The sequence below is a fragment of the Pongo abelii genome, chromosome 23, assembly GCF_028885655.2.
Source record: "Pongo abelii isolate AG06213 chromosome 23, NHGRI_mPonAbe1-v2.0_pri, whole genome shotgun sequence".
Taxonomy (NCBI): domain Eukaryota; kingdom Metazoa; phylum Chordata; class Mammalia; order Primates; family Hominidae; genus Pongo; species Pongo abelii.
Genome location: NC_085929.1, coordinates 26,368,637 through 26,387,183, shown reverse-complemented (window position 1 = coordinate 26,387,183; position 18,547 = coordinate 26,368,637). Strand labels below are relative to the sequence as shown.

The window sequence follows — 18,547 nt, the reverse complement described above, 5'->3', positions numbered from 1 at the left end:
GAGAAGAGGGGAGGCTTCTGTCTCACTTCCCCTTGGGTCTGGAGCACCGTGTAAGCATCCCCAAGTTACTGGAGGCATCTTTAGATCCAGAGAAGCAGCTGGGGATCCTGGAGTCCTGGTTGCTTCTTTGAGTCTGACTTAAAGTTCACGAGGTATCTCCTGGCTTGTGCTCGTATCAACATTATCACACAGTCACCAACACTGAGGCCACTGCTCAGGGTGTGGGAAGAGTCTGGCAGATGCTCCCAGGGATGCAGAGGAGGGCGGCTGAGTCAGCACAGGCTGGGAGAAGGAACCTGCAGACACAGACACTCGTGGGTGCTGGGGCAGAGACCGAGATTATGTGTCTTGATGGTCAGAACCACAGGAGCTGACACAAGCTAAGGAGGTAACCCTGGACACCTGAAGCCTGTATTCACCTGTGCAGTGAGAGTGGCGCACGAGGGGGAGAGGGGTCCAGGCCATGGTAAACACTGCCTTCTGAGGCCGCAGAGGGCTGGTTGGTCCTGGCGTCTTTTATCTTCTCCATTGTCCTGTAAAGGGAGGGGCTGTTCACACAAATTTGTTTTGCCTACTAGTGACCTCCGCCTTGCTCTGAGAATCGGTTGAGATCTGACCTTGGTCTCAGGTGTGAGACCCAGAGTTGGCCCCATGGGAGAGACCAGGTAAGAATCAGCTGCTGGTACCTTCCACAGACTGGTGAGCAGGAGCCTTTGCTTAGCCCGGGAGGACACAGCTGCAGCCTGAAGACAAGGCTATTATTGTAAGATAGGGCATGATGTCACTATGCTTACACAGTGCTCTAGACCCAGGGGGAAGTGAGACAGAAGCCTCCCCTCTTCTCTCTGGATCTTTTGTAGTCACCCCTGCTAGAGGCTCTGACAAGCCTAGCCCAGGGATGACTTCTATTGTGAGCACTTGATATTCCCCAAAAAAGTAGATCTGACAATGTTACTTTTTCTTCTTCAGTTCAACTTGTGGGATGATCCATGGCTTTTTCTTTCTCACCTTATTCATGTTTTTGCAGGTAGAAATCCCTTGCTCAGAGATGAAAACTTCTCAGTAGAGATGTTGGAGCAATCAACGGAGGTTGATCCCAGCCATGCCTCACTCAAAGTCCAGGAGTGACTCACAATGCCACTGGGAGCTTCAATTTGGTGGTTTTTTTTGAGACGGAGTCTTGCTCTTACCACCCAGGCTGGAGTGCAGCAGTGTGATCTTGGCTCACTGAAACCTCCACTTTCTGGGTTCAAGCTATTCTCCTGCCTCAGCCTCCTGGGTAGCTGGGATTACAGGCACCCACCAGCATGCCCAGCTAATTTTTGTACTTTTAGTAGAGACAGGGTTCCGCCATGTTGGCCAGGCTGGTCTCGAGCTCCTGAGCTCAGCAATCCACCTGCCTTGGCCTCCCAAAGTGCTGGGATTACCGGCGTCAACCACCGTGCCCAGCCCAATTTGAGTTTTATGACACAATACCAATCTGTAGAAATGAATTGTGTTATACATACTAGCAATGAACCATCAAATATTACAAAATAAAAGCAACACCATTTATAATAGCACCAATAGGAAATGCTTAAGGACAAACTGAGAAAAACCGAAAGTCTAGTAACCTGAAAACTACAATAAAAGGTAAGAAAAAAACTGTTAAATAAATAAATAGATACCATATTCCCAGTTTGTGTTTCCAAACACTCAGTGTGGTGAAGATGATAAATCTTCCCAATTTGTTTGATAGATTCACTGCAAGGTTTTCCTGTAAAGTAAGTTTGCAGTGAATAGGTAGAAATTTTGGCAGAGAAATAAAAGATATAAGAAAAGACATCATAGAAACATAGCTCTGGTATGTTAGCCCCAAACTTTGAGCTCTGACTCAAGGGAGGTAGGCTGTGGTCAAAGTGAGCAGGGACCCAACCCTCACCTCTCACTTCAGTGTCTTTTAGGTTCTTATTTCCAGGCTGGGCTGAGTCATCCATCCATGATGTTGGGCTCAGAGCTCAGGAACATCATCTGCATCAGGAAGAGCAGCAGCATTGATACAGTGTGGTCTGGCAGAAAAGTCTCTAGGCAGAAGCCCTGGAAATGTGGGGTCTGGGAGTTTGACTCTCACTATCTTAATTACTGTAATTTTCATGATGAGTTCTAATATCTGGTAGGGAAGAATGTCTTAGGAGAGTGTTGGCTAACCTTGGCTTTTTGAATTTCCATGTAAATTTTAATTATTAATTTATAATTAATTATATAATTTTTAAAGTCAGTATCTTCCAATTAGTTTGGAGACCTGAGTGACATTATAAAAAATTAAAAATTGCAGGACAAATTTTAAGGCAAAGTTTTACTTAATTGGCATATGGGATTTAAAAGTGAGTACCATAACACAGTAAACAGGAAAATGAATTCTTTCTGCATGTTACAGTGACGTATCGTTTCCACCATTACAACCATTAAATAACAGTGAAATAAACTCGTTTTAGAGACACACATTCAAAGTCTTATAACAATAAAGTATTGAACCAAGTTTTCAAACTTAATAAGCCATATTTATTCACATTTTTCACATGCAAAAAATTATATACTTTCCTGATTTAATATATTAAAGGCAAATTCACTGACAACAAGACCTTTAAAAAGTAACAACATTCTGAGAGTGTTGACATAGTTTATGTTTCGGACATGAAGTGTAATTCAATAAATGCTGCCAACATTTTGCAAAGAATCTCAAGTGTACATTTTTAAAAATCTCAGTTCTAAAAGGAAATAACTTATGTGCGTGTTTCTAAATGCAAAGTAAGTTATTGCCAAGGAAATAATGACCAGGAAATAATAAGAAAAGGGATTTATTTATTTTCCCTTTAGGATTATTTTAAGAATTTCTCCCTAGCTTAGCTAATTATCTTCAGATCCCAAATACTATATTCTCAAAGATCACATTATCACCTACTAAATCACACAACAAGTTATATGGTGTGAAAAGAAATAAATCTCGGGACTCCTAAATGGACAGAACACAATGTCATCTCTCTGTTCACCTGAGACAAATGCACATCTCATTGCTGCTTCTGCTCTATCGCTTTACTAAGCCAGACTAAGGCATAAGTGAAGATTCCTCTCCCCTCCTCTCACATATAGATTGTGTATTCCGAAAAAGGCTAATCAGAGACTCGAAAGAATGCAACCATTTGTCTTATCTACTTATGACCTGGAAGCCCCCTCCCACGCTTCGAGTTGTCCCGCCTTTCTGGACAAAATCAATGGACAGCTTACACATATTCACCGATGGCTCACATCACCCTAAAATGTGTAAAAGCAAGCTGTACCCAACCACCTTAGGCACATGTCCTCAAAACTTCCTGAGGGTGTGTCACGTCCATAACCTTTGCAAAGTTCCAAATTTATTGAGACCTGTCTCAGATATTTTGGATTCACAATGGAAAAACTTACAGAGAAAGGCCCTCAACTTCCTGCTGGACAGAGCTGACTTGAGACTTCTTTGGTGATCCCAAGGAGTTCTTATCAGACCCCCCTCTGGTGGAAGAGCACGCAGGCATTCGGTATCTTTGGCGTACATAAGTGCGTGTTTGCTTTACTGCACAGCATTAAGAAGTCTAAATAAAAAAGATTTTCTTTTCTTGACAATCTAAAACAAAGGGCCCATGAATCCCACAAGTAACTACTCACTAAATGTGTTGAATGCAAAGTGTAGGTAACATGAGGATCTATTTAGGGTATTGCTTAGAGTGGAAGTCAGGGGACCTCAGTTCTGGCACCAAAACTGATCCCTCATTTGGAGGGTGATATTGGGGAGGAAGAGCAGGAAACCAGAGAGCTGTTCGGTGATAGAGTAAGGGAAAGAGGGTAAATATCCTATGGAAGGCAAATTTAAGCAAATGGCAAGTAACATTTAAAAGTATGTTCTGTGGCACAGGGTGGGATCATCCCTGGCTTTGTTTGGCCATTTCTGCAGAATGGCCAAATCTAGGTAAATTCTGGCAATGATACTTTATTTAGCTCTTAAAATTTACCACCATCGAATGCATGACTATAGTGGCGTGATCTAGAACTCGAATAGAGTGAATCTAGTACAGGCGGAAATTTGGAAATGCCCCTAGAATATCTCAAAATTAGGTTTCAGAAATGCTAAGATCTCTGCCAAATGGTTTTCAAATAGCTAACTGTGATTGGGTTTTTTGATGTACTTTCCCTCATACATTTTTTGTCCTGGGAGTGGGGGGTTTGGAGGTAGAGACTGCTTTGCCGCGCTGACTAATGAATATGGTAAAAGTACAGGGACTAAAAATATGTTCTCTAATTAATTATGCTCCTATGTAAGTGAAAAGGAAATTTGAAAATTTTAGTGGACAACTACTTCTTCTGAAACTTTTAAGGTTAGATTTCTTTATTAGTTTCTCTTTGATATTCATTTCACCCTGACAGCATGCCTCCCCTCCCCCACCTACTTGTGGTTCTATAGCTAGAGCAGCAGTACTAGAAAAAAGTCTATTCTATTTTTAAGTAAAGAATCCTACTTCCAATTTTATAGAAAACTATATTAAAAACCAAAACTAATGGAAACTATCCATTTGTAAATCCTTACCTTGATCATAAAATTTTGCTCTATATTCTTCACCAAAGCATTCGCACTCCAGAGCTCATCATTTAGGTCTAAGTCTTCTGTAACTGTGTCATTAAATTTATACCACTTTTCTTTACCACAACCCCTAGAACCCAGAGATCAGACAAACATGATAAGGTTAAAAACAAACATCTTATCCCCAGCATTTATCTCTATGCATTGTCTACAAATAAAGCAGCTACCATTTTAAACATCTAAGAAAAATGTGGCAACAATTATTTCAATTTATAAAATAAACTTTTCAAATTGAAGGGGTAAAACCAGTTACATCAAGCTTTAAAAATTCAGAATGAAACGAGGTCGAAGAACAAAGCCAACGTGTCCGGCACCACAAAGGTGAGTGTGGATGATAAGGGAGCAGAGACAGCAGGGGAGAGGCTGCTGGCCGGTGGATGAGCGATCACCGCCTCCAGAGATCCTCCCCACCTGCCCTTCATGAACAAAAAGCAGGGGCCTGTGTGTGCTGCCCATTGTATATGATGACACACTAAGTGCACAGATTTCTGTGAGGGCACTTTTTTTTTTTTTTTTCCGGGTCTCTCCACCTTCCTGGATCTACACTTTGCCCATCTTCACCAATTTCCAAAGAAGAATTCTGCCAAGCCATTCCCAAAACTGTAAGCCTCCACGTTTAGCATCCAGGGAAACTATGCTTTAGCAAGACCATATTAATGTGGATTAATAACAGCAGGACCCAATGAAGTCAGGTAAGAAGCTGCGATTTCCTAGTTTAATCCCAGAATAACTACCTCTTCAATTTAATTACAAAATCTCAGACAGGCCAAGTCTGGGAAAGCCTAAGTAGCCCCTGGTTTGAGCATTAAACATTTTCCTTCACAGCAATGACAAGGCTGCCCTCTAGAAACGAGGGCTCCTGTAGAGAGATCTGCCTGTGCAGGAGCAGCAGCTGCTTCAGACAAGGGCTCCTCGGAACACTGGGGCCACAGCCCTTCACATGGTGAATGAAACGTGAGAACAGAAGAAGAAAGAATTGAGTGAGGAAATCGTTTTTAAAAATTTCAGGAAGAGAAAAAGTTATCCTTTTTGTTCATCATATTTACTGGAGGATCTAATCTCCCAGTCAAATCCAAATCTGATTAGGTCAATTACCAAGACACCAGGTCAAAGCTTAATGTAGGTCCTTTCCGCTGAAACAGAATTCACAGACACAAGCAAATACATAGAAAAGGTAAATCTAACAACGAATAAAATCCAGCTTGCTACAAAGTTGTTGTCTAATTTTCTTTTCTGCTTTTTCCCTGTAATTTAAAACTGACTCATCTGATAGAAACTTGGTGTTGGTGACCGGAGTCTAGTGAATCCGCCGGGTTGAGCGACAGGGTGTGGGAGAGGAGTTAGGAAATCTGATTTCTAGACTTGGCTTGCTACTCATCACAGTGTTTCCCAGGAAAGTTACTGTACCTCAGGCTTCTTGTCTGTAAAATGAGAGAATATTGCCTGGATACCTCACAAGCTGATCATTTCAAGGGAAGGTTAAAAAATAAGGCAACATACAAACCTAAGGAATATGTTTTTTGAGGACAGATACTTTATAATGGGTTGGTAAACTACACCAGTGGGCCCACTCCAGCCTGCCATCAGCTCTTATAAAGTCTTAAAGCACAGCCATGCCCATTTGTTTACTATTGTCTATGGGTGCTTTTGCACAACAGCAGCAAAACTGAGTAATCAGGGACCATACGGCACTGAAAGCCTAAAATATTTACTCTCTAGCTCTTTACTAAAAAAACCAAAAAAAAAACAACTCGCCCAGCCCAATCTAAAACGTAACTTTGAACTTGATAAATGAATATGTACAGGCAATTTTAATGAATTACTTTATACTATTTCTACTGCATGTATCTTCATCTTTTTTTTTTTTTTTTTTTTTGAGACACAGTCTCGCTCTGTTGCACAGGCTGGAGTGCAGTGACCTGATCTTGGCTCACTGCAAGCTCCGCCTCCCAGGTTCATGCCATTCTCCTGCCTCAGCCTCCTAAGTAGCTGGGACTACAGGTGCCTGCCACCACGCCTGGCTAATTTTTTGTATTTTTTAGTAGAGACGGGGTTTCACTGTGTTAGCCAGGATGGTCTTGATCTTTTGACCTCGTGATCCGCCCTCCTTGGCCTCCCAAAGTGCTGGGATTACAGGCATGAGCCACTGTGCCTGGCTTTTTTTTTTTTTTTTTTGAGACGGGGTTTCTCTCTGTCACCCAGGCTGGCAGCCACCCCCTCCTCAAGTGATCCTCCGGCCTCGCCTCCCGTGTAGCTGGGAGCCACCGTACCCGGCCGTATCTTCATCTTCCTTCTAAATGGTCATGACCCCAAATCTCCCTCCTGGTTATAAAGTGACATGGTAGAAAGATTCCTTTTGGTTTTGTGGCTTTTTAATTTGACTACAGTTCCCTGAAGAGACAATACAATGCTTATTGCATTGTAGGGGTCTCCTCCCTGGAACTGACCTGTGGAGTGCATTTATTGAAATGGCAAAGCTTCCTTTAATTAGAGTGGATGTGAATACTGAAAACACCCACATACATAGACTTGAATGTGAGGAAGAATAATTGTCCAGTGTGCGTCAACATCTTTGAGGCTTCCAGGCCCCAGAGGAGCCGCGCAAGTTCCCCTGCTCCCTGCCTGGCTCGTTCCCCTGTTGGCTGAACCAGTGTCCCCCACCAATCCTCAACCTCACGTGTCTCTATCCACTGCCAGCCCATTAAACAAACAAGCTAACCACATCCTCCCACAGGTACCAGAGGACACCACACCCCCTTGTTCCTACAAAGCCTTCCTCCATGCCCCTCTGCTTCACTCTGTTCCTGAGTGCACCCCTCATGTGGCCCTGCCTGGTGTGTGGTGTCCTCTTCCCCAGGCCGTGAGTATATGTAACTCATAAACTGCTGTTGATCACATCTGTCCAGCACAAGGTGTCAAGTGTTCAGCTACCTTGTGCTATTTAGGGTGGGGCATTCTTTCTTCACCAACATGGTGAACGATGACGACAGAATGGGGTGCAGCTGGGAGCCACCAACAGCCAGGTTATGGGTAAATCATTTCTTTTTTTTTTTTTTTTTTGAGACGGAGTCTTGCTCTGTCACCCAGGCTGGAGTACAGTTTTGCAATCTTGGCTCACTGCAACTTCTGCCTCCTGGGATCAAGCAATTCTCCTGCCTCAACCTCCTCAGTAGCTAGGATTACAGGCACGTGCCACCACACCCAGCTAATTTTTGTATTTTTAGTAGAGACGGGGTTTCACCATGTTGGCCAGGCTGGCTGGTCTCGAACTCCTGACCTCGTGATCTGCCTACCTCGGCCTCCCAAAGTGCTGGGATTACAGGCATGAGCCACCATGCCTGGCCCTGGGTAAATTAAAACATCTAAGAAAGGATGTTGGCAAAGCACCACAGTATTCACTAAAGTAATCCCTTCCACTGCACAGATCAACTTGCTTTTTACATGAAGTTTGTTTCATTTGAGAAAAGCACTGGGATCATGAGCACCAAAGAGATTCTTCCCTATGCTATATCGTGTGGCAGCAGGCCAACCTCCCACAGATAATCAGAGTCAATTTTCCTTGCAGGTTGTGACTTTTTTTCTCTTCTGGATGGTTTCTTGCACTAAAAGTGATCCAGCAGCAGCCATAGCTGAAAGTTCAGCGAGATTCTTTTTTTTTTTTTTTGTCTGTTGAGACGGAGTCTCGCTCTGTCACCCAGGCTGTAATACAGTGGCGTCATCTCTGCTCACTGCAAGCTCTGCCTCCTGGGTTCACGCCATTCTCCTGCCTCAGCCTCCCGAGTAGCTGGGACTGTAGGCACCCGCCACAATGCCTGGCTAATTTTGTTTTGTGTTTTTAGTAGAGACAGGGCTTCACCATGTTAGCCAGGATGGTCTCGATCTCCTGACCTCGTGATCTGCCCGCCTCGGCCTCCCAAAGTGCTGGGATTATAGGCGTGAGCCACTGCGCCTGGCCGTCAAGTTCAGTGAGACTCTTATGCCCACTGATGGAAGTAATTTCCTTCTGGAAGCCAGGACTTCTTAACATGCAGAGCTTGAAACTGCAGGGACCAGAGCATAAATTTCAAGTGAGTCACAGAGGGTCATGAAGAAGGTGGCACCATCTCTGTTTTCCATCCCTTACACCAAGTGAAGACACAGCGGTGTTACATACCAATCGTTGATTTAAGGTGTATACTCTGCCCTGGAAAATAGTAATGGTAAATTAAAAATGGCTGAAGATTTTTTGCTACTGCTCCCACTGAGATGTCATTGAGAGGGAGAGTCTATTTCCCCTCCTCCTGAATCTGGGCCAGGTCTGTGACTTGTGTGGTTAATAGTGTGCTACAGAAGTGATATCCCATGAGGCTGGGGACAGTGGCTCATGCCTGTAATCCAAGCACTTTGGGAGGCCAAGGCAGGTGAATCCCTTGAGTCCAGGAATTCGAGACCAGCCTAAGCAACATGGTAAAACCCCATTTCTATAAAAAAATACAAAAATTAGCCAGATGCAGTGACAGGCACCTGTAGTCCTACCTAATCAGGAGGCCGAGGTGGGAGGATCACCTGAGCCTGGGAGGTCGAGGCTGCAGTGAGTTGTGATTGTGCCACTGTACTCTAGCCTGGATGACAGAGTGGGAGGCTGTCTCAAAAAATTAAAAAATAAATAAATAAAAAATAAAACAGTGGGCGAGATAAAGAAAATGTGTTACTTATATACCACGGAACACTATGCAGCCATAAAAGAAAGTTATGTTCTTGGCAGCAACGTGGATGGAGCTGGAGGCCATTATCATAAGTGAACTAAGCCCCGAACAGAAAACCATATGCTGCACGTTCTCACTTATAAGTGGGAACTAAACTATGAATATACCCGAACATAGAGAAAGGAACAACAGACACTGGGAATGACTACCAGACCAAAAAAAAAAAAAAAAAAAGAAAAAAAAAGAGGATCCACCTTATGGATCCTCTGCCCACTGCCTGGGTCATGAGGTTGTTGGGACCCCAAGCCTCTGTGTCATGCAATCAACAGATGTAACTGACCTGCAAGTGTACCCTTTAAACTAGAATAGTAAGAGTAAAGAGCATTGAAAGAAAAAGTCAAGATTAGAAGCGAAGAAAATAATAAATGAAAAAGCACAATCTATAGTTATCCAAACAATCCATGACTGTCACAAACACAGAACGAGGACCCAATGGACAGAATGAGGCAGCCAAATACTCAACCCAACATGGTACGTAGGGAACACATTTTTCAAAACACCAAAAAGACACAATGGGAAAGGGAGAGCCTGGTTCAAGAAGTGATTTTGAGAAAACTGAATATGTACATGCAAAACACTGAAATAAGACCTTTACATTGCATGATACATAAAATCAACACAAAATAAATTAAAGACCTAAACTCAATCTTGAAACTGCAAAGGTCTTATAAGAAAACATAGGTTGGGTGTATATTTTAGGAAACCTATATCTATGCACACAGGCTGCAAAAGGTGAAAAATAATCATAACGCTAAAGGGAAAATTAGGGGAACTACACACACAGACAATGCAATGGCTTAGCTATATATGCATGTGTGTATGTGTGTGTGTGTGTTTTGTAGGGTGGAGGTTTGGATACAAAAATTACAGCTAACATATGCAGATATAAACAATGACACTAGTGACACTTTAGAACTTCTACAGGGGGAAGGAAACAATGAAACGAACGAACAAACAGAATGCATCCTAAAGACTAGGAGAGAATTATGGAAAGTCCTACCTCTGAAAGAGATTGTTATCTAACACCTACAATACACTGACTCTACTAAGTGAAAAACAACAAAAACAACAACAACAAATACCCAAGCTAAGAGGATCTGAATAGACATGTGTGTAAAGAAGACAGGAAATTGACTCACAGATTAACAGTTTCTCAATATCACTAATCCTCACAAAAAAGTGAATCAAAACCATACTCAGGTACCATATAATTCCAGTTAAAATGAATATTGCAAAAGATAAAAATCAAAATTGTTGAAGGTGATGGCTGGTGTAGAACTGCAGGAAGGAAAACTCTTGTACGCTCTTTGTGGGAATGTAAATTAGTATACACGCTTATGCAAAACTGTTGGAGGTTCCTTAAAAAAGTAAAAGGTCAAAGTACAACCACCACTCCAGGTAACAATCCCACCACTGGGTACACATTTAGAGGAAACAAAATCCCTGCATTGAAGAGGTATCTGCCTTCCCATGTGTCCTGAAGCACTAGTCACAATAGCCAAGATATGGAATCAACCTAACTGTCCATCCACAGATGAAGAGATAAAGGAACTGAATATATACATGATGGAACGCATTTCAGCCGTAACACTTCAGGAAATCATTGATCTGCAGCCATGTGGAGAAACCTGGAAGACAATTAGGTGAAATGAAATGAGCCTGTTAGAGAGAGACCCACACTGCATGACATTAGGCAAATGGAATCCAAAAAACACTGTCTTCTAGAAGCAGAACTTTCAATAGGGGTTACTAGAAGGTGGAGAGAGGAGGGGGCCTGGGCAGGGATTGGTAATGGGTACAGAGTGACACTCAGAGGAGAGGAATCCATTCTGATGTTCTATTCCACAGCAGGGTGACCAGGGTCAACAATGTATAGGGGAATTTTTCAAAATCAGCTGTAATGGATGTTCTGAATGTTCTCTCCACAGGGAAATAATAAGATGCCAGACACCATGATTTGATCATGACACTATGTATACATGTATCAAAATGCCCCTTGCACCCTCTGGTTATATACATACACTCTATAGTAATGAAACTGCCATCAAATGTTGGTAGTATTCATTCTAACTGGAGTGAGATAGAATCTGAGTGTGGTTTTCATTTATGTTTTGGTGTGAATCAGCCATGTTGATAATCTTATCTTTTACCTGTGCATCAACCTCATGTCTTCAGGTCCTCTGCCCACTTTTACACATCAAATTCAAAACAAATTAACAATAACTTGGCAAATATAGCTAATCACACACACACATAAAAATGAAAACCACCACTCAGATTCCATCTCACTCCAGATAGAATGGATACTACAAAAAAAAGTTGAAAAATATTAAAAGACAAAAAAATGATGGTGTGGATTTCCACAGAGGGGGAACTTGTCTCCACAATCTGTGGGAACATAAACTAGTATACACACTAAAGAAACCACTTGGAGTTTCCTCCAAACCTTAAAACTACAACTACCATTTCATCCAGCAATCTACTACTGGGTGTATATACAGGGTACGTGAAATCAAGCCATGGAAGAGATTATCTGTGTTCCCAGGTGGAATCCAGCACGATGCAGAATGGCCAAGATAAGAAATCAGCCTACCTGTCCATCTGCAGATGAAGGGATAAGGAAACTGTCCCATGCATAGACACTAGAATACTCCTCAGCCAGAAAAATACAATGAATTCCCATCATGGGAGCCACACGGTTGCACCTGGAGAACATGATGTTAAGTGAAATGAGCCAGGCAGAGACAGACAAACTTCGCATCCTCTCACTCATGCAGAAGCTGAGAAACTTTATCTCAAAGACCTAGAAAGCATAATCATGGTTACCAGAGGTTGGGGGGAAGAAGGAGAATGGGCAAGGATTGGAAAGGAGTACAAAGTTCCACACAGATGAGAGGAAGGAAATTCTGTTTTTCTATTCCACAACAGGGTGACCAGGGTTAATAGCATCATTACATCTTCAAAACAGCTTGAAAGGAGGATACTGAAGCTTCTCACCACAAAAGAATCAACAATGGTACGAAATAACAGAGACAATAAATACTCTGATTTCGCCATTGCACAATGTATGCAAAGACCAAAATGTCGCACTCTACCCTCTCATTGTATTCCTTTACTATTCAGCAAATTTGTTTAAAGAAATATAAATACATGAATTTCTTCCAAAGCAATCCTGAGACATCCAGACTACATCAGATGCATCTCACCCGCCGATTTCAAATTTCATGAAAAACTGGGTACCTGTTTCAACATAGCGCAGTGGAACACAAGAGAGGGCCCAGAAGTAAACTCACACACCAAAAACCATCTGATCCTCGACAGAATCCACAACAATAAGCAAGGGGGAAAGGATGCCCTATTCAATCAATAGTGCTGGGATAAGTGGTTAGCCATGGGCAGAAGAGTAACACTGGGCCCCTACCTCTAACCAGACACAAAAAGAAACTCCAGATGAATGAAAGATTTAAATGGAAGACCTCAAACTATTAAAATCCTGCAAGAAAACATACAAAATATCTTTCTCCACATAGGTTTTGGCAAAGAATCTATGTGGCTATGTCCCCAAAGGAAATGACAACAAAAACTGACAAGTCGGGCTTAATAAAGAGCCACCACACAGCAAAATAAATTAGCAACAGAGTAAGAGACAGCATACAGAGTGGGAGAACATGTTCCCAAACTGCATCTGATCAAGGTCTAATATCCAGAATCTTCAAGGATCTTATGCCAATCATTCAACAAAAAACAACAAAAAGTCCCATTAATGTATGGGCAAGGGAGGTGAACACACACTTCTCAAAGGACAATGTGCAAGTGACCAACAAAGAGGAAAACATGCTCAAACTCACTCATCAACAGAGAAATGCCAATCAAGAGCAGGTCGAGATACCATCCCACACCACTCAGAGCGGCGATGACTACGCAGACAAAGAAAGAAAGATACTGGCGAGGCAGCTGAGGAGAGGAAAGGCTGGTATGGTCTTGGTGGGGGAAGCAAGCTAGTACAGATACTGTGGAAAGAAGTTTGGAGATTTCTCAAAGAACTTAGAACTACCATCCAACCCCGCAATCTCACTCCTGAAGATCTACCCAAGGAAAATATATCCTTCTATACAAAAGACACAGGCACTTGTATGCTCACGGCAGTGTTATTCACAATGGTAAAGAAACAGAATCAACCTAGGCATCCATCAACAGTGGATAAGATAAAGAAAATATGGTATGTATACATCACAAAACACTACACTGTCCCCCAAAATAACATTTTTGGCAGCAACATGGATGGAGCTGCAGGTCATTATCCTAAGTGAACTCAAGGCCAGAACAGAAATCCAAATGCCACACATTCTCACTTGTAAGTGGGAACTAAACTATGAATGCACCTGAACGTAAAGAAGGGAATGATTACATTAGGAATAACTACCAGACCAAAAAGAAAATGCAAATGGGAGGGAGGGGGCATTGCGTCCTGAAGACCCACCTTGTGCGTCCTCTGCTCACTGCCTGGGTCATGGAGTTGTTGGGAGCCCAAGCCTCAGTATTATGCAATCAACAGATATAATTAACCTGTGTGTGTACTCTTTAATCTATAGTAAAAGTAGAAACTATTACACACACACACACACACGCGAAGAAGCTTAAGAGCTACATAAACAAAAAAATAAGTAAAACCTATAGTTATCCAAACAATCCCTCACTGGCAAACACACAGAAACACTAACCTATGGACAAAATGAGAAAGCCAAAAATGCAGCCCAAAATTACATATGGTGAATGCATTTTTCAAGAGAACACCAAATATCACAACAGTGAAGAGAGAAGTCTGCTAATTGTCTTTGAGTAACATGAATTTCTACCTGCAAAACACTGAAATGGATCCTCATGTTACATAAGACAAAAAAATCAATGCAAAGTACAGTAAAGATCTCCACCCAAACCTGAAAACACAAAACTCCTAGAAGAAAACAGGGTGAGCGTTTACTTCAGTGAAACTTTAATCTATGCACACAGATTGCCAAAAGGAAAGAAAACAAAAGGGAAAAGTAGGAGGAAGAAACCCACAGACAATGCGATCTTTTTTCCTTTTTTTTGTGACGGGACACCAAAATCACCACGTACACGTGCAAATAGAAACACATAAGACTATGGAAAACTTTAGAGATGTTCCATGGGAATGAAACCAATGAACCAGAAGAGAAGGTGTCCTACAGATTTGGAGACAGATCTGAAAAACCATATCTCTGAAAGCGGTTGTTATCTAACATGTCCAAGAAACTAACACCACTGTGTTTGGAAACAACAACAACAACAAAAAAAGACAAAACAAAACAAAACAAAAACACAACAACACATATGCTGAAGCAAAACTGGGCAAAGGCCCTTAATAGACATTTCTGAAAAGATGACATGAATTGACTAATGAGTCAAAAAGAAGTTGCTCAACTTTCTCATTTCTCCCACAAAGGTAAGTCCAAACCACAGATCCTCTGGGATTCTGGAGAATGTCAATTCTGACTCAGTAGGTCTGGAGTGAGCCTGAGATTCTGCATTTCTAAAAGGTTCATTTCCCCGCAAATCCACATATGTGTATTAATATTACCAAGTAAATAAGAAAGGTCAAAAATAAAAAGGCAAGCCATTAGTAGATAACCTTAGTCTTCCTCCTCCTCCTCCTCCTCCACTGCATGGGTTAGGATGGTCCCCAGCATCTTGATCCACGAGGTCACTGACATCAGCTCCAAAACTCATGCCAGGAATGTCCTTCCCTCTTCTTTTTCCTTCAGGCCATAATGGGTGTCTATTTTTCCAGCATCTTTCTCCCAACCTGTGCTGATTCAGCCACCCTCTGTATCTGCCTCCCTGGGACAAAGGGTCAAACTCACCAGCACTCTGAGCAACAGCCACAGCAGCTACCATGTAGACTATCCCCAGCAGAGCTCAGTGATGGATACCAGGTTCACGATGCCAGTGGGCAGTGGTGTTGTTACTGCATCCAGTGGGGATGGAGTGGTTGTCCAGGCACAGACAGATGGACAATCACACAGCACGAAAAAATGTACATTCTGAAATTTAGCAAAGACAGAATAAGGGACACTTGGGGAATAGAGGTCTCAATTGCAGAAATAGTGAGTGCCTCAAAAATTAGAGAATTGGGGCCATCTTTATCATGGCCAGGATTCCTCTCTCCTTCATCTTCCTCAGTCATCAAAGATTCCATTAGGGGGTAATCAAAGGATGCTGGGGCCTGCTACTCACTCCCAAAAAACACCAACAAGCATTTCAGCAGGGAGAACAGAAAATGCTCACAAGGATGGGGTTAGATTTAGTCATAAACCAGATTGTGTGGCAGGAGGGAGGACATATCCCCCATCCTTTGGCCACTCCGAAATTGGGGGAGCTAATCTGGGGAAAGGCACCAACACCTATTCATTAGTGTCTCAGTCCTGTGTGGTCATGGGTCTGTGTGAGGTCTCAGCAGCTGCCTCTCTCAAGGTCTTCCCGCAGGACAGCGGGGTGAAACCTGGGGCAGGAAGAGAGGGGAAGCTGATTTGCATAAAGAACTTTTTTTATCCTATTGGGTCTGGGGAGGCATGAAAAGGCCCTGAGGAAAACAACCCCCAGCTGGGAAGCCTGAGAACACTTAGCCTTCGTGAGTGTCCCCACCATGGCCTGGATGATGCTTCTCCTCGGACTCCTTGCTTATGGCTCAGGTCACGGGAAGGGACTCTATCCTTGGGGGGACCACAGAAAACAGGGTCCAGGTTACTCTCATCCTCATGATCATAACTGTGTCTGTCCTGTTCATTTTGGGAGTGGATTCTCAGACTGTGGTGACCCAGGAGCCATCGTTCTCAGTGTCCCCTGGAGGGACAGTCACACTCACTTGTGGCTTGAGCTCTGGCTCAGTCTCTACCAGTTACTACCCCAGCTGGTACCAGCAGACCCCTGGCCAGGCTCCACACATGCTCATCTACAGCACAAACACTCGCACTTCTGGGGTCCCTGATTGCTTCTCTGGCTCCATCCTTGGGAACAAAGCTGCCCTCACCATCACAGGGGCTCAGGCAGATGATGAATCTGATTACTACTGTGTGCTGTATATGGGTAGTGGCATTTCCACAGTGATTTAAATCTATGAGGAAGTGCAACTAAAACCTCTTTATATACTCAGAACAGTTCAGCCCTTACAGACAGGAGGAAAAGTGAGAGGGTGGAAATGGTCAACACGGTGAGTGAGGAGTCTCCTTGCCCCAGTCTCTGATGCAGGGGTTCACTGCCAGGTGCCTCACCCAGTCTCTCCCCAGGTGGGTCCACCTTCCCAGTGTGACTTTTCCATGGCTGTGCTTCCTCTCCACCGAGAATAATGTGGAGGGAGAATTATCTACAAAATATATAAGCTCATGGTGAGTCACAGACACCCCAGTGCTCCAGGAAGACACTTCTTATTCAGAGAATTAAAGGGCATATGCTCACTCATTAATTTGACCATGGAGGCTGACTTAATATTTTATTTATCACTGAAGTGGGACCATTTTCAAGGGGCTTGTTAAAAATGTAATTCTCTAACCTAAACCTACTAAGTCAGAAACTTGTGTTGGTGACAAATAGCCTGTATTTAACAAGCTGTACGTGAGATTTTTATTAGCGTTAACGTTTGGGAAGAACCTACTTTTATTATCATAACATTATTCGTAGGGATCTCCATTTAAAATGATGTCAGGTTAATATTCCATAATCCTACTCTCCTAAGTTCCCTTTCAAACCCCCCAAATACTCAGAAAGAGATTTTAAATCTCAAGCCATAGCAAAAATTATACCTTGATTTATACAGACAGAGTAGGGAGGAATTTCTAAAAGCGTTAAGTTCTTAGGTGCCAGGTATGCTGACTCATGCTTATAATCACAGTATTTTGGGAGGCTGAAGCAAGAGGACTGCTTGAAGCCAGGAATTTGAGACCAGTGTCTTCCACATAGCGAGGGTCTATCACCACGAAAGAGAAAAAATAAAAAGATATAAGTCCCTTCAGGAATTTCCAAAAACATGTTTCCTTAGGGTATATTTAGTGGTTCATATGAATATCTGTTACTGAAAACCATCCCATGGAGGACTGGCTTCCAGAATCCCTTCTCCCTCCCACTGAGCTCACCTACCTGTGGCTCTGGCTCTCAGGGTCTTTGTAGGACACAGAGCTCAGCCTCTTATCACAGATTGTTCCACAAGATCATGGTTCCACTGAGATCCTCTCAGCACAGATACGTACCTGTCCTGAACAGTGTCTCTTTACATAATGTTGGCAAGATGGGAAGGACTGAGGGGTGACGGAGCCTTGGAGCCACCAGAAAATGGCAGTAACGTCACTGCTGAGCTTTGCTGGGCCAGACTCAGGCTCCCACCCTCCTTCCTTCCTCTGACTCTTTCTCCTGGCCACCCGGGGTCCAGGAGCTTTTTCCACTCAATCTGGGCTCAGGGGTCACCTCAGAGAACCTCTCAACAAGACAAAGGAGGTGCTTCAGGGGATCTAACACAAGTGAGAGCAGATTTTAAGACTGTCCATGCACAGAAAACCCTGTGAAAAGAAACAAACCAGCCCTACTTGTGTCTGTGCACCTGAGTCCTTAGGACTGATTTCCTGATCTCCTGGCTGAGTCAAGATTGCAAATATGCAGTTCATTATCCAGATCCAGAGAAATCCATGACAGTTTATGAAGACAAAGACGATAACTACCCTATCTACTTGTCACACAATTAAGACACTGGCCTTAGATCTGTCAGTGTCCTGGAACATTCTGGAAGAAGAGGGTGAAGGTTATTTGGCAAGTGTTGGGACTCAAACATGAGGATCTCATGATGACCCAGAGGGATAAAGGTGGGATCAGTTGTGAGGGTGGAAAATGTGGATTTCTTAAGGCCATTTTGTTGGTCCTTTTCTCATTGCAAAGGATTTAAACTGAAATGAACATGATTTTTCTAATAAATGCTTATGAGGCTTTCCATTATATTTAATCATATTTCCTGCCTTTATGAAAATAAAGAAAGAAATAAAATATACTTCCATAATGCATTACTGATTGTGTATCTTTAAACTAGAGGGAACCATTACTTCTAAAGAAAAATTACTAGGATTGTTTGCATTTTAATCTGGGATCCTACATG

At 42.8% G+C, this 18,547-nt stretch overlaps 1 gene segment (V, D, J or C); it reads left to right on the top strand.

Annotated features, from left to right (window-relative positions):
* Nucleotides 1–16,048: 16,048 nt before the first annotated feature.
* On the top strand, nucleotides 16,049–16,523 carry LOC100937933 (immunoglobulin lambda variable 8-61-like). The segment is given in 2 exon segments: nucleotides 16,049–16,103; nucleotides 16,207–16,523. Coding segments are annotated over 2 exon segments (363 nt in total).
* The last annotated feature ends 2,024 nt before the right edge of the window (nucleotides 16,524–18,547 follow it).